The 26,356-nt window shown below is 37.6% G+C and overlaps 1 protein-coding gene across 5 annotated transcripts in view; it reads right to left on the bottom strand.

The window, feature by feature from the left end:
- Positions 1-357: 357 nt before the first annotated feature.
- The window catches only part of LOC132416132 (zinc finger protein 790), a 78,202-nt gene continuing 52,203 nt past the window's right edge, over positions 358-26,356 (bottom strand). For 3 of the 5 annotated variants that reach the window (XM_059999391.1, XM_059999390.1, XM_059999392.1), the window contains exons 2-5: positions 17,568-17,647; positions 16,219-16,345; positions 15,866-15,961; positions 358-6,060 (exon numbers count right to left, since the gene is read on the bottom strand). In XM_059999391.1, the coding sequence (XP_059855374.1) occupies positions 4,382-6,060; positions 15,866-15,961; positions 16,219-16,345; positions 17,568-17,576 (1,911 nt within the window). In that variant the 5' untranslated portion in view covers positions 17,577-17,647 and the 3' untranslated portion in view covers positions 358-4,381. The remainder of the gene's footprint in view (positions 6,061-15,865; positions 15,962-16,218; positions 16,346-17,567; positions 17,648-26,356) is intronic. The other 2 variants (XM_059999393.1, XM_059999394.1) reach the window with 1 other exon arrangement.

Raw genomic sequence — 26,356 nt, forward strand, 5'->3', positions numbered from 1 at the left:
CGTGTTCAGATTATCCTACCTTTGGTCAGTTCCTTCAGGTTGACATGATTCTACAGTCTTTGACAGCTTTCTTGCTTTTAGGCATAAAATATATGTCAGAATAATCATATATACATCTCCTACCCTTGACCTGTTCATATGCCATTTCTCCAAGGAGCCCTTGCTTCCTTTTATAGAAAACAGAATTTAGGAACCACAGATTGTACACATGAAAACATGGTGCTCACTGCTTCCATGTCACTAATGTTTTTAGACTCCTTCATTGGAGAGGTAGGAAATGCACACTTCAAATTCACATGAAAGACTACAGGCATTTTACTTCTTTATTTTTTATTTTGCAAAAATTAAATCCTCATGAAATTAAGTTATGTACTTAATTTTGGACTCACCTACAATAATATCAATATTACCTTTAACAAAAGGCTAGTAAAGCAAGCACAGATTTCATTGTATTTCTTTGTCCTTGAGATATAGCTCTCCTACTACTATGTCAAAATATTTTAACATCATTTGAAATTATTTTTCTTTACATTGTTATGTAATAAGCTGATTGTGAATCAAATTCACTGGTTTTGATATTAGGATTGCTATTTCCCCTTTGCCTTCTTTTTTAAAATAAAAGTCAATACGTAAAGTATCTCCATGGATCCAAAGTAAAAATATAAAACAACGTTCAACCAAAGATAACTAGCTTCCGTCCTTGCTCTCTCCCAACTGTTGTTTCACTTTATTTCTTTTTGAAAGTATAGGTATATATAGTATTCCTCTATTCCTTTCACAAATGTTAGCATAATATACATATTATTTTCCACTTACCTATTTTTTCATTTAACCTATCATGAAGATCACTCTATAGAAGTATACAGCTGCACGATATTCCACTGTTACATAAATATGCTAATTAAACCAGTTTATGCTGGGCATCTGGATTGTTTCCAGTCTGCTGCACTTATATATAGTATTTTTTAAATTTTTGTGCATACCACACTTCATAATTTTACCAATGTATCTTTAGGATAGAAGCAAGGGTCTGGGCCTTATGGGATATGCAGAGATTACACATGGGCAATGCTCAATTCCCTCATATAAGAGTTGTACTGTTTTACATTTTCAGCAGCAATGTGAGAGTCCTTGTTTTTCCAGTCTTGCCAATAGAATATTTTAATACCTTGTTGGATTTCTGTCCATCTGATTGGTATGAAGTGGTATCTCAATGTAGTGTTACTTATATTCTCATCTCAACTTTTAGGCTCTTTATGGTTATTAGTTTGTGATATAGTTGCAAATATCTCCAGTTTGTAATTTTCCTGTATCTTTGTGAATACTGCTTTAGTGCTACAGAAAACTGACTTCTTCCTCCTTATTTCTACTGGATCTTTAATTCATAGTTATTGATATCTCAATTCCAAGGTTATAAAGGAATCCACTCATGTTTTCTCATAGTACTTGTAAGTTTTTCTTTTCTCCCCCCTTTTTGATGTTTAGATCTCTTGATTTGCTGGGAATTTACCCTGCTTTATACTGCCAGGAATTAATCTAGTTCTATCCCCTACATTTTATCCAGATGCACTAAGACTAATTATAACAAGTTCTTTTCCAACATGGTTGTAGTAAAATGGCTCCTGAGAAGAAAGGTGGTTAGGGAAAAACTAAGGGCTTTTTTTCATCTATAAGATAGGCTAGAGAAGACATCATCAATATTCACAAACATATCAGTGGAGTGGAGCTCAAGAAGCATGTACCTCAGGCATTCAAGGAGATCCAGAAATTCACCATGAAGGAGACAGGAGCAGTAGATAATACACTCAACAAGGCAGTCCAGGCCAAAGGAAAACAGAATGTCTCATACTTATCTTTATATGGATGTCCAGAAGGTTCTAAATGTTATTTTTCTTAGTGTACTGGTCACCTTAAAAAAAGTTTAGTCAGCATGAATGAAATAGCTTGTTTATTAATAATAAAGCAATATAACAAAAAAAATTTTCATTTTCCCCATGAGTTGTGAAATTCCATAGAAGACAATAATTCGGATGGAAGTACTGTTCCCTAATACTGTTTCTTTTCTAAAATAAATTTATTTATTTATTTTTGGCTGTGTTAGGTCTTCGTTGCTGTGCACGGGTTTCCTCTAGTTGCGTCGAGCGAGGGCTGCTCTTCATTCCAGTGTGTGGACTTCTCACTGCGGTGGCTTCTCTTGTTGCAGAGCACGGGCTCGAGGCTTGCAGGCTTCAGTAGTTGTGGCTCGTGGGCTCTAGAGCGCAGGCTCAGTAGTTGCAGTGCATGGGCTTAGGTGTTTCGCGGCATGTGGGATCTTCCTGGACCAGGGCTCGAACCTGTGCCCCCTGCATTGGCAGGTGGATTCTTAACCACTGCACCACCAGGGAAGCCCCCCTAATACTGTTTACTGTTAAATAACTGAATTATAAACACGCTAAATATATGTACATATATTCACTATTCCTTAATTCATGTAATACTAAAAGATACGAAGAAAATGCACATAGAATAAACTTATTAAGTACTAAACTGAGAAGATTACATTTTCATCATATTTTGCTGTTGTTTAAACTGTAGAATTACCACCCATCCAGATCAGAGATTAAACATTCTGAGTAAATATCGTTTGACTCTCATATTTTTTTTCATGTATGTTCATGAATGAAATTATTCTGGAATATGTTGTTCAAGGGCTACATTTAATTTTATTATCAGAATTATGTTATTTAGTCTTTTAGCATGAGTGAACAATTTTTCCATAGGATTTTCTGTTCCTTCAGGGGGTACCCTATACAATTATCTGATCCTCTGTTTTTTTTTAAAAAAGTTTTCTTCCAATTAGCCCTTTTTATTTACTCTCAAATTTTAATCATTTAAGATAATGTTTTCCTAGAAAATAAACTTTACTTTCTATATTTAAAAATTTGTGTCTAATGGTTTATATATATTTACATGACCTTTAAAAATTCATCTAAACATATGGTTGTATCACATTTCTCCTTTCTTATAATGTGGAGGCATTGTCAAAGTCTAGTAAATAATAGTTTTCTTCAAAGAAACATTTTGATTTAAAATAAAAATCCTTCAGTATTGTTCTTTATTCCATGATTTTGGCATTATTTTCCTTAAACCTTTCCATCAGTTCACTTGGAGGCATTTGCTCTTATTCTAGCTTGTTTGGGTAATCATTATTTAACTTGATAAATATTTGGACCCCATAATATGACAGGAACTGTTCTAAAAGCTGGAGATACAGTGGTGACAAGAAATAAACTGCCTTCAATCTTCTTGGTTTTATACACAGAGCAATTTCCATTGAGAAGTGCTATGGCCACATTCATAGGATCTGATTTATAGGAGTCTCATTATCATTCACATCCAAATTGCCTGTGATTTCACTTTTGATTTACTCATTAATCTGAGAATTGTTTATATATGTAGCACTAAACTTCCAAGAGGTCAGAATTCATTTGGCTATTTTCTAATTTCCAAAATTTAATTGTGGTGATAAAATGGATTATGCCATTTGGCTTTAGAAATTTGTTAGAAACAAATCTCTTCCAAATGCCTTAAAAAATGCTGAGCACTCAACAACCCCACTTTCATGAAAACCATAAGGCTTTCTTTATAGTATGAGTTTTTTATGTAGCAAATGAAATTAATACTGAATCAAAGCTTTCTTTGCTTCATTCGATTTTACCAGTTTTCCTTCAGAATTAACATTCTGCTGTTCAGTAAGACATACATACAGATGGCATATTTGTCTATAATCTCTTAAGGTCTTCCTCTCATAGAAATGGTCTAATACTATTATTAATGATGGTCATTAAATCATTTAAATCCTCAAACTAATGTAACCCTTACAATCTGATAAGTAAGCAAACACAGAATTAAGTTACTTTCCAAAAAATTAGGAGGTAAGAGGTACTGAAACTAAGACATACCAAATAAATTGTATGACACAGCTTAAGGCTTTTCCAGATTAATTACAAAACACAAATTCACCTTTGGTGTGATTTTGTGGAAGTGCAACAAGATTTAAGTAATGATGGAAAGTTTCCCTAGATGAGTTAGACTTCAGTTCTATGCTGCACAATATCAATGACGTGGAGAATCTTTTCAGAATGATTCAGAAGGGATTCACACTACCATCTTACTTGTAGGACTTTACCCGATATTCTATAATTGATAACCAATCAGTAAAGCTTTCGTCCATTAATATAGATTGCATTAGGAATTCTTTGCTGTTGAGTGTGTTTCGTGCTCTGTCAAAAGGTCTTCCAATATTATTTACACTATGGGCTTTCTCAGAAGAAGGAATTAACTGAGATCAATTAACAAGTCATGAATAAAGACTTTTCCTACATTTTTATATCACAAGATTTCACAAGAGTGAAATAAAGTGAGAGCCTGGAGAAAATGCCCTCTCAAAATCTTTACGTTCATAGGATTTCTCAAAAGTGTAAATACTCTGGTGTTGAGCAAAGTATGAGTCATGACTAATGGTGTTCCCATAATATTTCCATTGATAAAGATTCTCATCACTGTGAATTTTCTGTTCAGCAAAATAAGAATGGTGACTAAAGATCTGGCCACTTTCCTTACATTTATAGGGTTCTGCATCAGTATGAATTTTCCTATGTCGTGTTAGTTGTGAACCCCAGATAAAAGATTTCCCACATTCTTTACATACGTAAGGTTCCTCACCAGTATGTATTCTCTGATGTCGTGTAAGCTGTGAACCCCAAAGAAAGGCTTTTCCACACTCTTCACATTCATATGATCTCTTTCCAGTATGGATTTTCTGATGTCGATTAAGTTCTGAACCACGAAAAAAGGTCTTTCCACATTCCTTACATTCATAGTTTCTCTCACCAGTATGAATTTTCTGATGTCGATTAAACTCTGAACCATGAATAAAGGTCTTTCCACATTCCTTACATTCATACGGTTTTCTCTCATTATGAATTTTCTCATGTTGAGCAAGGTATGAGGCCCATATAAAAGTCTTCCCACATTGCTTACATTCAAAAGGTTTCTTACCAGTATGAATTCGCTGATGTCGAGCAAGGTGTGAACTCCAGACATAGGCTTTCCCACATTTCTCACATTCATAGGGTTTCTTACCAACATGAACGTTCTGATGTCGAGCAAGATTTGAACCACGAATAAAGGCTTTTCCACATTCTTTACATTCATGAGATTTCTCACCAGTATGAATTCTCTGATGCTGAGTTAGGTGTGAGCCACGAGTAAAAGTTTTCCCACACTCCTTACATTCATAAGGTTTTTCACCAGTGTGAATTCTCTGATGTTTAGTAAGATGTGATCGCTGACTAAAGGCCTTCCTACAGTCATTACATTCATAGGGTTTTTCACCAGTATGAATTCTCTGATGTCGAGTAAGGTCTGAGCCACAACTAAAGGCCTTGCCACATTCCTTACATTCGTAAGATTTCTCACCAGTATGAATACGCTTATGGACACTAAGTTGTGAATGAAATCTAAAGGCCTTCCCACATTCCTTACATTTAAAAGGTTTTTCACCAGTATGAATTCTCCTATGACCAGTAAGACTTGAACGCAAACTAAAAGCCTTCCCACATTCTTTACATTCATATGTTTTCTTAGCAGTGTAAACTGTCTGATATTGAGTAAGTTCTGAATCAGGAAACAAGGTCTTCTCACATTCCTTATTGTCAGAAAATTTTCCACCAGTGTGAATTAACTGATGTTGAATACAGTCTGCGTCAGAACAAAATGCTTTCCTACACCCTTTAAATTCATTCAGTTTCTTTACTGTATTAAGTCTCTGAAGTAGATTAAAAGTTGTGTGCTGGTTAAATGTGGGCATTTTTTCACAGGTGAGTATAATCTGCTTAAAACATTCTTCCTGGTTTTCCTGTTGTGTTTCAAACTGACCTTTGCTTTCCAAATCACCTTTAAAACATAAACATTCAAGGCTATGTTTTTTACAAATTTCCATTATTTCCCACTGAGGCAATCCTCTGTCAAAAATGCCATTTTTTGGTGATGTCTTGGTCTTACACCTGGATTGCATGTCTGAAAAATAAGAAAACAAATTCATACTGTTTTACTGTTCAAAAAGAACTAAAATTTCCAAGGTAGATATAAGAAATAAATCCTAAAATAAATAGAGCAGGAACTTCCCTGGTGGCACAGTGGTTAAGAATCCACCTGCCAATGCAGGGGACATGGGTTTGATCCCTGGTTGGGGAAGATCCCACATGCCGAGGAGCAACTAAGCCCATGCACCACAACTACTCAGCCTGTGCTCTAGAGCCCACAAGCCAAAACTACCGAGCCCACGCGCCATAACTACTGAAGCCCATGCGCTCTAGGGCCCGCATGCTGCAACTACTGAGCCCAAGTGCTGCAACTACTGAAGCCCATGAGCCTAAAGCCCATGCTCTGCAACAAGAGAAGCCACCACAATAAGAAGCCGTGCACCACAACAAAGAGCAGCCCCCGCTCGCCACAGCTACAGAAAGCCCATGCGCAGCAACAAAGTTCCAATGCAGCCACAAAACATAAATAAGATAAAATAAATAGAGCATATGAAATGTGAATGGCTTAACAAATTCTGGGCAATATGAAAAAAGGGCAAGAAATAAACAGAAATTTTAACGAACTAAAAAAGCTGAGGCAGGTGATTAAATATATAAAGTTTTGCTCAGGGACTTCCCTGGTGGTGCAGTGGTTAAGAATCCACCTGCCAATGCAGGGGACATGGGTTTGAGCCCTGTTCCGGGAAGATCCCACATGCTGTGGTGCAATTAAGCCCATGTGCCACAACTACTAAGCCCACATGCCACAACTACTGAAGCTCATGAGGCTAGAGCCCGTGCTCCACAACAAGAGAAACCACTGCAATGAGAAGCCCACGCACCGCAACAAAGGGTAGCCCCTGCTCACCACAACTAGAGAAAGCCCACGTGCAGCAACGAAGACCCAACACAGCCAAAAATAAATAATAAATTAAAAAAATATATACATATAAAGTTTTGTTCAGGTCAATTTCATCTGAGGAGTTCAACAACAACAAAAAAATAAGTGCAGGTACTACCCCAATCATGGGATATCAATTTAAAGACTTAAGATTGTTTTACCCAGTATGGTAAATCAACACTTAGCACATGTTAGGTATTAAAAAAAATTCTGTAAAAAAAACAATACACTACATGTCAAAAAAAAAAAGCAAAGGGGGGCAGTTATAGGAGGGAGTAAAGGATAATATTAAAAAAATCAGGGATCAGGAAGCACAATTGGCAACATGTGATAGCAATGTAATACACCTCATTGTCTAATCCCTTCCATCTCTACTGAAATGAGTACACATAATTCTACATTACTTTCTGTACAGATAAGAGGAAACAAAAGCATATCCATGCTAGCTCAGAGAAATGGAATCATACGTACTTACTCATTCTTCCATTTGCCTATTCACATTTAAATACTTTGCCCTGCTCATTTTCTCCACTGTGCCTATTAGTCAAGTCATATTTTGTCAGATGATCCCAACCAAGGTGTTTTTGTTTTATTTCTTGAGTTTATAGTATTGCTCATTCATTCGATTTTATGCTTTCAAGCCATTTCTCAAGTGACCTTTACCAAATCTCCATGGGATATCACATTTATTGGTAAAATATTTTAGAAGAACAAAGCAAGAAAATACTACAACTGCTACTATTTGAATATGCTGAAGGGCTTATCCAATTTCTACTATTGAAATTGTACTGGGGGGGTTGGGAGGGAGGCTCAAGAGGGAGGGGATATACGTATACACATAGCTGATTCACTTTGTTCTACAGCAGAAACAGAACATTGTAAAGCAATTATACGCCAATAAAAGAAAAAAAGAATTTGTACTGGTATTAGCATTTAGCTTAGAGACTGACAGAACATATGACATGTTCTCAAGGCTAAAGTAACGGAGATTGGTATCTAGGGTCTGTCTACAGGGGGTGTCCTAAACATCTCTCATGTTGAGTTATAACTGAAGGACCATAACCTAGGAATGTGGGTAAAACAGAGGTAGGCCTACACAGGAACTACAGCTCAGTTTCAATTTATCCCAGTGACCAAGGAAGGCAACGGATTGAGATAACAACAAAAATGCTTCAGAACTTGGTAAAAGCGAACAGAAATTCTCTATAAAGGAAGATATCCTAGTGATTAGTTTCACATTTTGCAAACAGTGTCTGGCACAAAATTAAAGAAATAACCAGACAACATGAATATAGAAACTATAGAAACAATAGATAAGCAGAAATACATCTATAAGGATTCTAGATATTGGAGTTATGAGACAGAGTTTAAAAATAACTATGCTCAAGTAGCTAAAACATAAAATTAATCATTTTATCAGAGAACAAGAAACCAATATAGGTCAAAAGAAAAATTCTATGAGAAAAAGACTGGAAAAGTCATAAGAGAAGAATTATGACATAGAAGATTCAGTTAGGAGATTAAACACAAGTGTAAATGGAAACTTACACAGAGAAGAATGGAAGAAGCAGCAATATTTGAAAAGATAATGGCTGAGAATCTTAAAAACAATGTCCATGAACAGGTGTATGAAAAAATAAATTACAGCATACCCATGAATGGAATACTACAGAGAAATAAAAAATAAACTAGTGATAAACACAACAACATAGATGAATCCGAAAATTATGCTAGCAAAAGAAACAAGGCCAAAAAAGTATACACCGTATAAGTCAATTTATATAAAATTCTAGAACATATAAACTAATCTAGAGTTGCAGAGAGCAAGTTAGTGATTTCTTTGGGATGGAGGTGGAAGAAGGGATGGATAACAAAGGGACACAAGGAAATTTGGCAATGACTGAAGTGTTTGTTGTCTTGATTATAGTGATAATTTCATGGATACACACACATGTCGAAACAGATCAAACTGTAACTTTAAATATGTGGAGTTTATTATTCTCCAATTATACTTCGATTAAGTTGTAAAATAAAAATTTTAGGACCAAAAGAAAACTAAAATCCTAAAGAAAACAAATATAATTTTAGTCACTCTAACTAGGCACTAGTGTATTAGTGTTTTCTTTATGTTAATGCCCAATCACACTAAAAATTAAAAGTATTAAGCCAACAAGTGATACGGATAAATCAAGCACAGAGCAGAATTATTGAATAAATATGAGTAGCAAATCGGTAAACAACTCAGGGGAAATATTTGTCCTCACTAGAAATCAATAGCCTTTATCCTATTAAATTATTAGAAGGTTTTAATTAAAAATGACCCATTTTTAGTGAGGCTACACTGAAACTTATTTTGTTCCTGACCTCCATATGAACCAACGCCCTCCAATCCTTAAGAAAACACAAGGATTAATGTCCACAATATACAAAAGCATTCAAGTAGTAGCTACCTCTAGGATGCCCATGTGCTTACCATGAATCAGCTGTTTGCTTCCAAACCTGTTTATACCAACTGTTCCTGATATTTTATTTATATATTTTAAATAACATTATGTAAAGAAATATGAGAGAAAGGTTGTCTGTTTTTATGAAAACTAAGCTGAATGCTCTACAAAAACTCATTCAAGAAGGCTACAAATTTTATGTTAGTAGTTTAGAGACTCAATCATAAAGACTGGAAAAAAATAGGAGGGCAGCTCAAAATGAAAACATGGGAAGATCCTGAACTCACCTCCTCCCACAGACACATCAAATCTAGTTAAATACAGATACCCTCTGAAAAAGACCTGACACTTAACTGAAAAGCTCTTGCACAGCAAAAGATCAAAGGGCCACACTGAGACAGGCAGGAGAGGTAGAGAAGTAGTCTTTCCAAAAACCCCACCCCTGGTGTGGCAACTCACAGTTGGGGGGGATCTCACAAACACAGAGTTCCCTAGGAGGAGCAAAGGGTTCAAGCCCCACATTAGACACCCCAAACCTTGGGACCTACACTAGAGAGATGAGCCTTCAAAATGCTTGGCTTTGAAAACCAATGGGGCTTATGTCCAAGAAAACCAAAGGGTTATAGGAAATGGGGATTCTGCTCTTAAAGGGCTTGTGCACAGATTTACTCACCCCAGGACCCAGGGAAAAAGCAGAAGTTGCAAAGTGCCTAGACCATATATGGAGATCCTTTTGCTAATATTAAATCATCTGCTGGGACCTGCTGTAACTGTCTCCAGGGATGGAGGTGCTGGCGGGTGCCACTTTACACTCTCCCTCTACTTTGCAAGCACCAGTGGGATGTGCTCCCCACAGTCCCACCCAAGCTGGTGACTGGGATTGCCCCAGCCTTGTGTGTCCGCACAGCCATACCCAACCCATTGGGCAGTCTTGCCCCAGCCTGGTGCTCTCTGCAGCCCCACCCAACACAAGTCGAGTCAACATGGGGGATGTCCACATACCCAAGCCCGCATCCAAGGGGACATCCCTTGAATACCTGGCTCTGAGGGCCAGGGGGGGTTGTGTTTCTGGGTTCCATGGGACTGAAAAAATCAGAGAGTTCTTGGCAGGCTATTACCCCCAGGGTACTGCAAAGACAGCAGACTGAAACACAGTCCCAGTCTTCCTATAACCACTCTTCAAGACTGGGAGAGGTAGCTGTTTCACCTAATACATAGAAGCAGAAATAAAGAGTCAAGCAAAATGAGGGAAAAAGAAATATGTTCCAAATGAAAAAGCAAAATAAAATCCCAGGAAAAATATCTTAATGAAATGAAGATAAGTAATTTATCTGATAAAGAGTTCAAAGTAATGGTCATAAAAATGCTGAGGAGCATCTGACCTTGGGAGAAGAATGAACACTGAGAGAACTTCAACAAAGATGGAAATATAAAAAAGTACCGAACAGAAGTAACAGAGTTGAAGAATACTGAACTGAAAAACACACTAGAGGTGTTCAACAGCAGACTAGATAAAACAGAAGAAAGGACTGGTGATTAGAAGACAGGGTAGTGAAACTCATACAAACAGAGAGCAAAAAAAAAAGTTTTTAAAACTGAAGATAGCTTGACAGACCTATGGGACAACATCAAGCAGAACAACATTCACATTATAGGAGTCCCAGGAGAAGAGAGAGAGAAAGAAAACTTATTTTGAAAAATAAGGTTGAAAACTTCCATAACCTGGGGAAGGAAACAGACATCTAGATCCAGGAACCCCAGAGAGTTCCAAACAAGATAAACAAAAAGACATCCACACCAAGACGCAATATAATTGAAATGTCAAAAATTAAAGATAACGAGAGAACTTTAAAAGCAGCAAGAGAAAACAACTTGTTACACACGAGGGAACCCCATAAGACAATGAGCAGATTTTTCAGCAGAAACTTTGCAGGCCAGAAGGGAGTGGCATGAGATATTCAAAGTACTAAAAGCAAAAAACTTACAGTCAAGAATACTCTACCTGGCAATGTTATTATTCAGAATTGAAGGAGAGATAAAGAATTTACCAGACAAGCAAAGGCTAAAGGAGATCACTACAACTACACCAGCCTTATGAGAAATATTAAAAGGACTTTTTTAAGCTGGGAAAAGGGCACTAGTTAGGACACTATAACATATGGAAAAAAACCTCAGTGGTGAAGGTAATATCTAGTAAAGGTAGTAGACTAATTACTTATAAAGCTAACATAAAAGTTAAAAGACAAAAGTAATAAAAATAACTATAACTACAATAATTAGTAAAGGGATACACAAAATGAAAAGATGTAAAATATGAAATCAGAAACAAAATGTGGGAGGAGAGGAGTAAAAATGTAGAGTCTTAGAATGCATTCAAGTTAACTTGCTATCAACTTAAAGTAGAGTGTACATATACATACACACACACACACAGGCACACACATATATGCTGATATTTGTGAGCCTCATGACAACTACAAAGCAAAATTCTATAATACAGAAAAGATGAGAATGGAATCTGGAAAAAAAAACACTAAAGAAATTCATCAAATCACAAGGGAAAAGAGCAAGAGAAGAGGAACCACAAAACAGCCAGAAAATAATTAACAAAATGGCAGTAAGTATATCCTATCTATAATTATTTTAAATGTAAATGAATTAAATTCATTATTCAAAAGACATATAGTGGCTGAATGGATAAAAAAGAAGACCCATCTATCTGCTGCCTACGGAAGACTCACTTCAGGTTTAAGAATACACACACACTAAAAGTGAGGGGATGGAAAGAGTGTTCATGCAAAAGGAAACAACAACAACAAAAAAGCTGGGGGAGCTATACTTATTTCAGACATAAAAGATTTTAAAACAAAGACTATAATATAACACAAACATGGGCATTGCATAATGATAAAGAGGTCAATACAACAAGAAGATATAACACCTGTAGATATCTATGCAACCAACACTGGAGCACCAAAATATATAAATCAAATATTATCAGACCCTAAAGGGAGAAATTGACAGCAATACAATAATAGTAAGGGACTGTAATATCCCACTTACATCAATGGATAAATCATCCAGACAGAAAATCAATATGGAAACATGCACCTTAAATGACACATTAGACCATATTAACTTAATAGATATATATAGAACATTCCTTCCAAAAGCAGCAGAGTATCCATTTTTTTCAAGTGCACATGGAACATTCTCCAGGATAGATCATATAGTATGCCACAAGTCTCAATAAATTTAAGAAGACTGAAATCGTATCAGCCATCTTTTCTGACCACAACAGTATAAAATGGGAAAGAAATCCCAAAAAGAAAACTGGAAAAATCACAAATATTTGGAGATTAAATAACATGCTCCTGAACAACCAATAGGTCAACGAAGAAATCAAAGAAGAAAACAAAAGATACCTTTAGACAAATGAAAACATACCAAAATCGATGTCTTGCAGCAAAAGCAGTTCTAAGAAGGAAGTTCATAGTAATACAGGCCTACCTCAAGAAACAAAAATATCTCAAATGAACGATCTGACCTTACACCTAAAGGAACTAGAAAAAGAAGAACAACAAACTAAGCCCAAAGGTAGTAGAAGGAAGGAAATAAAAGACCACTAAAGAGACTAATAGAGACTAATTACTAATAGAGACTAAGAGACTAATAGTGAGACTAGACTCACTAGTAGAGACTAAAGAGATATTAGAGGGAGTTCCTTGGTGGCCTAGTGGTTAGGATTCTGGGCTTTCACTGCTGTGGTCCAGGTTCAAATCCTGGTTGGGGAACTGAGATCCTGCAAGCCATGTAGTGCAGCCAAAAAAAAAAGATACTAGGAAAGATCAATGAAACTGAGAGTTGGTTCTTTAAAAAAATAAAATTGACAAACCTTTAGCTAGATTCACTAAGAAAAAAGGAGATAGGGCTCAAATAAATCAAATGAAAGAGAAGTTAAAACTGATGACAAAGAAATACAGATGACCATAAGGGACTATTATGAACAATTATTCACCAACAAATTGGACAACCTAGAAGAAATGGATAAATTCTTAGAAACATACAATCTTCCAAGACTGAACCATGAAGAAATACAAATCAGAATAGACTGATTACTAGTAGTAAGGAAATTGAATCAGTAATCAAAAACCTACCAGCAAAATAAATCTCATAGACACAGAGAACAGAATGGTGGTTGCCAAAGGGGTGGGGGGGTCGGGCGAAATGGGTGAAGAGGGTAAAGAAGTACAAACCAGCAGTCATAACATAAAGTAGTCATGAGGATATAATGCAAAGCATGGTGGTTATAGTCAATAATATTATATGGCATATTTTGTAACTTTGTATGGGGATAGAGGATCTCTAGACTTATTGTAGTGGTCATTTCACAGCGTATACAAATATCAAATCATTATGTTGTATACCTGAAACCAATATAGCGTTGTATGTCAATTACAGCTCAATAAAAAAATTTTTTTAAAGATTGGGAAAAATAAAGCATCTACAGTTAAACTGCCTAAATTCCCACTCCCTTTTAACAAAACAGAACCAAGAAATAGGAGAATGAATTATTGGAATGGTTGACATAAGAAAGAATAGGCAGAACTGCAATTAGGGAGAACATGTCATGGCCCTCTACTGAAACATGGATGAAATAGTTATGGGTTATAAATAAATAGCACAGGTTATTTACAGTATTCATTTAATTTTGTATGATTTAAAATAACTTTTTTCAATGAAGCATCTTAAATTAGTTGGGCACATGATTTTCTAACTTTGAACCCTTTGGCTAAGGAATCTCATATCTGAAATATAAGTATCATCTAATGCAGAAAAATCCCAGGAATAACTGACGTGTACCAAGAGTGGTAACTTCAGTAACAAGAAATGCAGAACAACCTTAATATATAATAGTATAATCATAATATGTGAAAATAAACTAAAATTAAAAACATACATGGTAGTGTTTAGGGAATAAAAATATAAAACTGTATATACCTTATAGAACAAAGTAAGTTTTAAAAGCATTTATTTTGAAATAATTATAGATTCACAAGAATTTGCAAAGATACTCCAGAGAGTCTTGTGTACCCTCTGCCCAGTTTTGCCCAATGAATACATCTTACATAATTATACTACAATATAAAAATCATGAAATAAACATTGGCACAATATATGTGTACAGTTTTATGTCATTTCATCACATATGTGGATTCCTGTAATCACCACAAGAATCAAGATACAGAAATAGTCCATCACCACAAAGATGTTCTCTCTCATGCTATCTCTTTATAGTCATAACCACCACCACCACTGCTCCCTGCCCATTCCTAACCCCTGGCAACCACTAATATGTTCTCAATCTCTAACTTTGTGATTTCCAGAATTTTGTATAAATGAATTCAATATAGTATGTGAATGTTATAGGTCAATTACACTTTTGAGATTGGCATTTTTCACTCAGCATAACATCCTTGAGATTCATTCAAGTTTTTCCATGTATCAATAGCTCGGAAAAAGAACAATTTTAAAACATCAATATAGGTTCTGGAATTTAGAAACATGATTCCAATAAGGAAATAAAATTTATTTTCTTTCCTTGATATTTCCAATAAAAAAGAAGCTCCAAGAGTAAGTTATTTCAACCTGACTCCTGCCCATAACAGAAAATTCATCAATTACCATCTAGTTGCCAAATATACCCCTCGCTTCCTTTTGACAGCCAGGACTTGTCTTTTATGACACTGTACTCCCTCCTCATTGTCTTCCAATAGCCCTAACCTCTCTCCTGCCATTTCCTCTTCACTGTAGCAAGAAACCATAAAAAAGCAGCCTATTAGGCTTTCTCTTAATGTAAAGCCTACTCTGCAGAAATTTATGAAAATGTTCCAGTCATAGGAAAGAATACCAAGTTTCTTAATTGATTACACTTTGTTAACCCTTCTTAACCTAAAATGAAATTGTAAAATCAATAAAAGTTCCTTAAAAGAAAGAGTTAATTAATGAAGAAAATGCAGAAGCAAGGAGAAACTAGGCAAAATAAGAAAAATTCAAGAGATAGCAGGTAAAATGAAAAACAGGGTCAAAAATGTTTTTTTAGAGTGATGAAATTTACAAATATAGAAATGGAAAAAAAGAAATGGGAAGAAACTTAATCCAAACCATAGATAAACTAACCACTGGAGAAAAAGAATGGCATTTACATTTTTGTAACATGAAGGAAAAATGAGAGCACTGAAATGGAGTGGTATTTGGAGTTGAAGAGAAGGTTCAGTTGGAAATTCATGTTGAAAACGTTACTTTTATTTCTAGGTCTCAGGCCTTTATCCACAGGCTTTTGGCCTCTGAGGAGGAAATTCTAGACCAATATTACAGAGATGTTACTGACTTACTAAACAGCTGGGTGTTATCTGCAATGATGGCCTCCTTGTGCCTGCTCAGCCCTCACTCACCTGGGCAAGGTCCTCCTGTCTCATCCTTCAAAACCATCCAGGGCTCTTTCCCCTTCTCCAGTAAAGAGAACACATCTGGCTGATAAAGGCAAAGTCCTGATCAGAAAATAAGAAATAGGAAATTACCACATGGTAAGGGTTCCGTAAGTCTCTTAGTTATTAGAAAGGGCAAGAAAAATGCATAAAAGATGGGGAAGATGGAGTTTCCCAATGATGATGACTATTGCCAAATTTATAAAACACAAACCATTTTCCCAGAAATAGGTCAGAAATCCCCCTAGACACTTGAAAGGCAATCCAAAAGTTCACAATGTAGGAATCAGGAATTTCTGGGATCAAATTCTGAATCTTACCCAGTGAGACCATGTTGCTGTAGTTCTCCAACATCACGTCTCTGTACAAAGCTCTCTGTTCCAAGTCCAGGCACTCCCACTCCTCCTGAGAGAAGTCTACAGCTACATCCCTGAACATCATCAACTGCTGAAATGACAAACCCAAACATCAACAGTGAAGTTAAAAGAAATCTTTTAGATGGATGGGGAGAAGATGGAAAAGGGAACTGCAGGAAGAGGTCCATACATTCAGCAAAAAACTGGAGTTGGCTGCCTGTAGTGTGGGGGGAAATGATGTGGAATTTAGTGTCCCTGAAACCAAGTGCCTATATGCTCTTAAAATCTCCTGTTGGGCTTCCCTGGTGGCGCAGTGGTTGAGAGTCCGCCTGCCGATGCAGGGGACACGGGTTCGTGCCCTGGTCCGGGAAGATCCCAGATGCTGTGGAGCGGCTGCGCCCGTGAGCCATGGCTGCTGAGCCTGCGTGTTCCGCAACGGGACAGGCCACAACAGTGAGAGGCCCGCGTACAGCAAAAAAAAAAAAAAAAAAAAAAAAAATCTCCTGTTGCTCAGTCACAACATTGTTATGGCCTTCCTGTAACAAACATCAAGACAACAGGATGGCAGCCCAGAATAACAGATATCATATGAGTTCTTTCTTGATACCACCAAGAGGCTATAACAGCCTGGAATAATCAACTCCAGATTTACTATGTGCGAATAGTCTTTTTTTTTCTTTCAGCTTCTTTTACTTGAATTTTCTATTAGTTGAAGTTGAAAGGATTCTTAAGAGATACACTCTCTAACTGAATACCATTTTCTGTGGAGAATGTATAAAATCTCTAGGCTGTCAGCTGACTATCAGCACATGTCTTGTTAATGATATTATTCTCTCATTGATTTCCTGGCAAAATCCCAGATCTCTCTGAACTCAACCTCCTCTTATATTCTCTATCTAAAAGCATGACAAAGTGCCACTATTAAAATGAATACCAGCTAACACCAACTCCCATCTTTCTTAATTGAAACACCCCATTATATAGAGTAAATAAAAGCTTTCATGTAGTGGGTCCCTTTTAGTCACACAATTCCACCTTGTTGAGCCACAGTTTTGATTTTTAAAAGTCTCTACTATTTCCTTTAAACAATATCTTTTCCTTCAGTACTCTGTCAAAGTATTAGGTCACAGGAAGTATTGAATGCCATGTTGGAGAGAAGAGGGACATCTAGGGAAGGCACTGGACTGTTTCACAACTATCACTTACCATGCTGAATAGTGACTCAGGTAAGCAGTTTAAGGATAAGGAATAAAAATATTGACATGATGTGATATAAATGGTTATATTTTTGGAGAGAAGAAATTCCAACTCACATGGGCCATAACTTAAAATTCCAAGAGTCGCTCAGTCTTCTAGATTCCTCTCCCGGTGAAGCAGTCTTGGGAAAGCAGAGCTAGAGGGAAGGAATAATGAGAGGTCAGGCTTTCCTCAGATCTTTCAAATGGAGTAAGAATACCATTTTATTCCTTGAAGGAAGGTCAGAGGGAATCTGCAGAAATTCTGGCCCTATCCAAAACCCAAGAGACTCAAATACAGCAGGATGAAGTTTCAGTCCAATCAGTAATGCTAAATCATGACACGGATCAGGATATTCGGGATATGAGATAAGGTCATTCTGACTTGCTCTGAATAACCCCTTTAACAATAAGGACCCAAAGTTAGACATCCCCAGGGAAACTCTCCAATCTGGGAGCCCAGTGCATTTGCCCAGGGCCCTCCTGTGTACTTCCCTGTACGACAGTGGCCTTTCATCTATCTCCTCTATGTCCCACAAAGTGTATAATACTTACTGCCTCATTTTTATCTAAAGCACTCATACCACAAAACTAAGGGCAACCATAAACAAAATGAAAAGATAACCTATAGAATGGGAAAAATATTTGCAAACAATGCAACCAAAAAGAGATTAATCCCCAAAATACACGAACAACTCATACAGCTCAATACAAAAAGAACAAACAACCCAATCAAAAAATGGGCAGCAGCTCTAAATAGACACTTCTCCAAAGAAGACATAAGAAACATTCATTCCTATGAGGAGTAGACTACACCCTCAATAAGTGTATGTGAGCAGGAATGCTATGAAAAGGTGATTGATGGTGGAGGTGGTAAAAGGAGGCATAGAGATGTCAGGGAGATTCAAGGTGGCAAAACACATAGGCTGTATTCTTTTATTTTTTAAGCAGTTTTACTGATACATAATTCATATACTATACAATTAATGCATTTAAAGTGAGCAATTTTTTTAGCAAATTAACATATGCAACCACCACAAGTTAATTTTAGAATATTTTCATCACCTCAAAAAGAAATCCTGTATCCTTTAGCTATTACTCCTTGTCCCCTCAACCCTCCACCTCTCCCTCCACCTCTCCCTCCACCTCTCTCTCAACCCTAAGTAACTCTCCCTCAACACTCTCCCTCCACCTCTCTCTCAACCCTAAGTAACCACTAATCTACTTTCTGTCTCTACAGATTTCCTGTTCTGGATTTTCATAGGAATGGAATAATATAGTATGTGAACTTATTGTGACTGGTTGTCAAAATTGTGAAAACATTTAGTATAAAGTTTTCAAGGTTCATCCAAATTGTAGCATGTATCAGTATTTCACTCCTGAAATACTGGCTGAATAATATTCCACTGTATGGACAGACAACATTTTGTTTACCCATTCATCTGTTAATGGACATTTGGATTGTTTCCACCTTTTGGCTATTATAAACAACGCTGCTATGATTATTTATGTACAAGTGTTTGCTTAATACCTGTTTTGTCATTTTCAGAGTATGAGTTTCACCTTCAGTTGTTAAATTTATTCCTAAACATTTTATTTGTTTTGGTGCTACTGTGAATGGAACTGCTTCCTTAATTTCATTTTTGGATTGTTCACTCCAAGTGTATAATATACAATTGATTTTATTTATTGATCTTGTATCCTGAAACTTTGTTAAACTTATTTATTAGTTCTAACAGTGTTTTGGGGTATGTATTCCTTAGGATTTTCTATATAAAAGAGCATGTTATCTGCAGATAGAGATGGTTTTACTTGTTTTCCAACCCAGATGCTTTTTCTTTTTCTTGTCTAATTGCCCTGGCTAAAACTTCCAGTACAATATTGAATAAAAGTGGCAAAGGCAGACATTCTTGTCTTATTACTGATCTTAGGGGAAAAGCATTCAGACATTCACCATTAATAGTTGTAGGATTTTTATAGATAACCTATATGAGATTGAGGAAATTCCCTTTTATTCCTAGTTTATAGTGTTTTTATAATGAAAGGGTATTGGCTTTTGTCAAATGCTTTTTTGGTGTCTATTAAAATGATCATGTAATTTATGTTTTTTATTCTATTGATATGATGCATTACATTAATTGATTTTTGGACGTTCAGATAACCTTGCATTCCTGGGACACATTCCACTTGGACATGTTGCATAATTCATTTCATATGTTGCTGGATTTTGTTTGTTAGCATTTTGTTGAGGATTTTTTTTTTTTTTTTTTGCGGTACGCGGGCTTCTCACTGTTGTGGCCTCTCCCATTGCGGAGTACAGGCTCCAGATGTGCAGGCTCAGCGGCCATGGCTCATGGGCCCAGCCGCTCCATGGCATGTGGGATCTTCCCGGACCAGGGCACGAACCAGTGTCCCCTGCCTCGGCAGGCGGACTCTCAATCACTGCGCCATCAGGGAAGCCCTGTTGAGGATTTTTGTATCATATTTTTACGAGAGAAGCTTTGTTTGGTTTTGGTATCAGGGTAATACTAGCCTCATTGAATGAATTGGGAGCTTCACTGTATTCTTTAATTGCAGAAAAGAAGATACTGTGGCTCTCAGAGCTGATAGTAGGGGTCTTCCTGAACCAGGTTAGGTTCTGAACAACAAAGAAGGCCTGGATATTCAGAGAGGTTATCTTTAAAAGAAACTGTCTTCTATTGTAGTAACAGAGGAAGGAATTCCTGAGCATAAGAACCTAAAAAACTACCTTTGCCCTGTTCACCTTTTCATAGGAAAGTGCCAGTGACAGGTATACCAAAAAAAAAAAAAAAAAAAATCACACTCCAAAAACACAATCAGAAACACCATGTCCAAAGATAATGTTAGATAAAAGTTTGGAAAGAGTGTCCAAATTCCCCATGTATAAAGAAAACTCACTAAAAATTTCAGAGAAGATTAAAATTATTACCCAACATTCCAATATGAATTTTTAAAAGTTATGATACAATCATAGCTCAGAAGCAAGACTACATGCACAAATCATACAATGATCTCAGGAAAGGGGAGGAAGTGATAGGCAGACCACATATGAAAGCTAGTCCAATTCAAGAATGAAAGAGAACCACTTCATAGGCAAAACCACTTTAGAAATGAAGAATAATTACAAAGAGCACAACATATGACAAATACTACAGAAAGTACAGCATGGAACAAAAAATATAAAAGTTAGAAAATGGGGCTTCCCTGGTGGCTCAGTGGTTAAGAATCCACCTTCTAATGCAGGGGACACGGATTCGAGCCCTGGTCCGGGAAGATCCCACGTGCCGTGGAGCAACTAAGCCCCTGTGCCACAACTACTGAGCCTGCGCTCTAGAGCCCGTAAACCACGACTACTGAGTCCATGTGCCACAATTACTGAGCCTGCACTCTAGAGCCCATGCTCTGCAACAAGAGAAGCCACCGCAATGAGAAGCCCATGCACTGCAACAAAGAGTAGCCCCGCTCTCCGTAACTAGGGAAAGCCTGCGCACAGCAACGAAGACCCAATGCAGCCAAAAATAAACAAATAAAATAAAATTTTTTTTAAAAGTTAGCAAATGGAACAAAATGAAACAAAGAGATGATAATTATTATAAGAAAAAAATGAAAGTCAGAAGTGGTCCAACTTGCTGGACAGCCACATGTAAATCAATGAAGTTAGAACACACCTTCACGTCATACACAAAAGTAAATCCAAAATGGCTTAAAGACTTAAATATAAGACAAGAAACCATAAAACTCCTAGAAGAGAACATAGGAAAAACATTCTCTGACATAAATCATATCAATGTTTTCTTAGGTCAGTCTCCCAAGTCAGTAGAAATAAAAGCAAAAATAAACAAACGGGACCCAATCAAACTTACAAGCTTTTGCACAGCAAAGGAAACCATACACAAAACGAAAAGACAACATACAGATTGGGAGAAAATATTTGCAAATGATGCGACCAACAAGGGCTTAATTTCCAAAATATACAAACTGCTCATACATTTCAATAACAACAAACCAACCCAATCAAAAAATGGGCAGAAGACCTAAACAGACATTTCTCCAGAGAAGACATACAGATGGCTAATAGGCACATGAAAAGATGCTCATCATCACTAATTATTATAGAAATGCAAATCAAAACTACAATGAGGTATCACCTCACACCAGTCAGAATGGCCATCATTAAAATCCACAAATCATAGATGCTGGAGAGGGTGTGGAGAAAAGGGAACCCTCTTACACTGTTGGTGGGAACGTAACTTGGTGCAGGCACTGTGGAAAGTAGAATGGAGGTTCCTCAAAAAACTAAAAATAGAGTTGCCATATGATCCTGCAACCCCCACTCCTGGGCATATGCCCAGACAAAAACTATAATTTGAAAAGATACATGCACCCCTATGTTCACAGCAACACTATTTACAATAGCCAAGACATGAAAACAACCTAGATGTCCATCAACAGATGAATGGATAAAGATGTGGTAAATATATACAATGGAATACTACTCAGCCATTAAAAAGAATGAAATAATGCCATTTGCAGCAACATGGATGGACCTAGAGATTATCACACCAAGTGAAGTAAGTCAGAAAGAAAAAGACAAATACCACATGATATCACTTATATGTGGGATCTAAAATACGACACAAATGAACATATCTACAAAACAGAAACAGACTCACAGACATAGAGAACAGACTTGTGGTTGCCAGTGGGGGGCGGGTGAGAGAAGATAGAATTGGGAGTTTGAGATTAGCAGATGCAAACTACTATATATCGGGTGGATAAACAAGGACCTACTGCATTGCACAGGGAACTACATTCAATATCCCATGATACTACCAAATGTGAAATAGATAGCTAGTGGGAAGCAGCTGCATCGCACAGGGAGATCAGCTCAGTGCTCTGTGACCACCTAGAGGGGTGGGATAGGGAGGGTGGGCGGGAGATGCAAGAAGGAGGGGATATGGGGATATATGTATACTTACAGCTGATTCACTTTGTTATACAGCAGAAACTAACACAACATTGTAAAGCAATTATACTCCAATAAAGGTGTTAAAAAATATCTTGTGATAAACCATAATGGAAAAGAATATGAAAAAGTATATATATATTATAACTGAGTCATTTTGCTGTACAGCAGAAATTAACACAACATTGTAAATCAACTATACTTCAATAAAATTAATTAAAAAAAAAGTGATCCAACTTGCAACTAAGTAGAGCCTCTAGAGATGAAATCCAAATCAAGAAGAGAATATTAAAAACTACATTTTTAACATTCAAGAATAATTTTCTGAAATAATGCATGAATATGCATAATGAAAATACACACTATACTGCTGGAGAAAATGACTCAAATTGTCTGTAGCAAAACATTTCCTAATAAAATTATTAGACTAAAATCCATGGGGAATCAAGATAAAAATATCAAGTTACTTATAAGAAAAAGGAAATTCAGTTGTCATTAGACTGCTAAATTCAGTGCCCCAAATAGTGAGGTAGCTCCTACAATATACTTGTGGAAAAACAAATGAGAAAGTCAAAGATTTGACATGCAGCCAAGCTGTCCTTCAGGTACAAGGGACATAAAGAGTTCTAAATGTCTATCAACTGTATGACAACTGTTGAATGGACAAATATAGTTGGTATATTCATGCACTGGAATACTAGTGCATTTGGCAATGCAAACAGTAAGCTATATTTACATACAATATGGATGAATCTCATAAACATACTGTTGCACAAAAGAAGCCAAAAGGTTATATACTATATGACTCCACTTACACATAAGTTCAAAAACAGATGAAACTGATGTATGGTGGTTACTTTGGGGAAGATACTGACTGAACAGGAGCACAAGAGGGACTTCTGGAATGCAGACAATGGTTTATTTCTTGATCTGGGTGCTTATTACATGGGTGTTCCCTTTGTGGTAACTCAAGGTGTACAATTTTGATTGCATTGGTTGTTTGTATCATCATGTATACACTTGTCTGTATATATGATAAACTTCAAAAAAGGTTTATTTTACAAATTATGGAGAAATATATACAAGACAAAATGCAAACAAATAAGCAAGGGCCACGATCTTGAGGATGCTAAAATACTAAAGTCTACCATTCTCAATAAACATATAACAATTATGAATATCTATATATCAACTAACTAAATTTCATGAAGCAGAAGTTACAGGTTGTACAAGATAAAATTTCATTAATAATAGAGAATTTTAACACATTTCTCTCAATCCAAGATAAACTAAGTGCAAAACAAATAACTATAGGCTGACCATATATTAGATCATGAAGAAAAATTCATTAATTTCCAATGTTAAAAAATATCACAATGCAGTAAAACTGTAAATTACAAGAGGGGGCCTATGAGCTTTACCTAAAGTTCTAAATTTTATCAATAGGTATTGAGTTCCCCTCATGTCACACAGTTCAAAACACTTCCACAGAACTGAGGCTAAAAAACTATACCACTATATTAGTTTTCTACTACTGAGTAACAAATTATAAATGCAGTGGCTTAAAACAATACAACTTTATTATCTTACTGTTAGGTAAAAGTCTGACATGGTTCTCACTGGGCTAAGAGCAAGGTATCGGCAAGGCTGTGGTCCTTTCTGCAGGCTCTAGGGGAGAATTAATTTCCTTACATTATCCAGTTCCTAGAGGCCACCAACACTCCTTGGCTCAAGGCTACCTTCCTTTATCTAACCAGCAAATTTGCATCTCTCTGACCACTGTTCTGTGATCACACCTCTCTCTGACTCTAAACTCAGCTGGAAAAGATTTACTGACTTTAAGGACCCAGGTGATTAGTTTGGGCCCAACTGGATAATCTAGGATAATCTCCTCACTTCCAGGTCCTTAAAGTTCCTTTTGTCTTGTAAGGTAACACATTCACAGGTGTCCAGACATCCTTGCAGGGGCATTATTCTGCCTACCCCAACCACTCTTAAATGTTCCATCCTCAGATTCCTTCTTTCGGAGGGAATTCTCAAAAGTCCACCTTTCGAGACTCCTGGGAAGATGGCGGAAGAGTAAGATGCGGAGATCACCTTCCTCCCCACATATACACCAGAAATACATCTACACGTGGAACAACTCCTACAGAACACCTACTGAACGCTGGCAGAAGACCTCAGACCTCCCCAAAGGCAAGAAACTCCCCCACGTACCTGGGTAGGGCAAAAGAAAAAAGAATAAACAGAGACAAAAGAATAGGGACAGGACCTGCACGAGTGGGAGGGAACCATGAAGGAGGAAAGGTTTCCACACACTAGGAAGCCCTATCGCGGGCGGAGACTGCGGGTGGCGGAGGGGGGAAGCTTCAGAGCCGCGGAGGAGAGCGCAGCAACAGGGGTGCGGAGGACAAAGCAGAGAGATTTCCGCACAGAGGATCGGTGCCGACCAGCACTCACCAGCCCAAGAGGCTTGTCTGCTCACCTGCCGAGGCGGGCGGGGCTGGGAGTTGAGGCTCGGGCTTCAGTCGGAGCGCCGGGAGAGGACTGAGGTTGAGGACTGAGGTTGGCGGCGTGAACACAGCCTGCAGGGGGTTAGTGCACCACGGCTAGCTGGGAGGGAGTCCGGGGAAAAGTCTGGACGTGCCGATGAGGCAAGAGACTTTTTCTTCCCTCTTTCTTTCCCGGTGCGCGTGGAGAGGGGATTAAGAGTGCTGCTTAAAGGAGCTCCAGAGATGGGCATGAGCCGCGGCTAAAAGCGTGGACCCCAGAGACGGGCATAAGACGCTAAGGCTGCTGCTGCTGCCGCCACCAAGAAGCCTGTGTGCGAGCACAGGTCACTATCCACACCCCGCTTCTGGGGAGCCTGTGCAGCCCGCCACTGCCAGGTCCCGGGATCCAGGGACAACTTCCCCGGGAGAATGCACGGCGCGCCTCAGGCTGGTGCAACGTAACGCTGGCCTCTGATGCCACAGGCTCACCCCACATCCGTACCCCTCCCTCCCCCAGGCCTGAGTGTGCCAGAGCCCTCGAATCAGCTGCTCCTTTAACCCTGTCCTGTCTGAGCAAAGAACAGACGCCTTCAGGCGACCTACACGCAGAGGCGGGGCCAAATCCAAAGCTGAGCCCCGGGAGCTGTGAGAACAAAGAAGGGAAAGGGAAATCTCTCCCAGCAGCCTCAGAAGCAGCGGATTAAAGCTCCACAATCAACTTGATGTACCCTGCATCTGTGGAATACCTGAATAGACAACAAATCATCCCAAATTGAGGAGGTGGACTTTGAGAGCAAGATTTATGATTTTTTCCACTTTTCCTCTTTTTGTGAGTGTGTATGTGTATGCTTCTGTGTGAGATTTTGTCTGTATAGCTTTGCTTTCACCATTTGTCCTAAGGTTCTATCTGTCCTTTTTTTTTTAACTTAAAAAATTTTTTTTCTTAATAATTATTTTTTATTTTAATAACTTTATTTTATTTTACCTTATTTTATTTTATTTTACCCTCTATTTTTCTTTCTTTCGACTTTTTTTCCCTTTTATTCTGAGCCATGTGAATGAAAGGCTCTTGGTGCTGCAGCCAGGAGTCAGTTCTGTGCCTCTGAGGTGGGAGAGCCAACTTCAGGACACTGGTCCACAAGAGAACTCCTAGCTCCACGTAATATCAAATGGCGAAAATCTCCCAGAGATCTCCATCTCAACACTAGCACCCAGCTTCACTAAACGACCAGCAAGCTACAGTGCTGGACACCCTATGCCAAACAACTAGCAAGACAGGAACACAACCCCACCCATTAGCAGAGAGGCTGCCTAAAATCATAATAAGTCCACAGACACCCCAAAACACACCACCAAACGTGGACCTGCCCACCAGAAAGACAAGATCC

This window comes from Delphinus delphis, chromosome 20, assembly GCF_949987515.2.
Source record: "Delphinus delphis chromosome 20, mDelDel1.2, whole genome shotgun sequence".
In the NCBI taxonomy this organism is placed as follows: domain Eukaryota; kingdom Metazoa; phylum Chordata; class Mammalia; order Artiodactyla; family Delphinidae; genus Delphinus; species Delphinus delphis.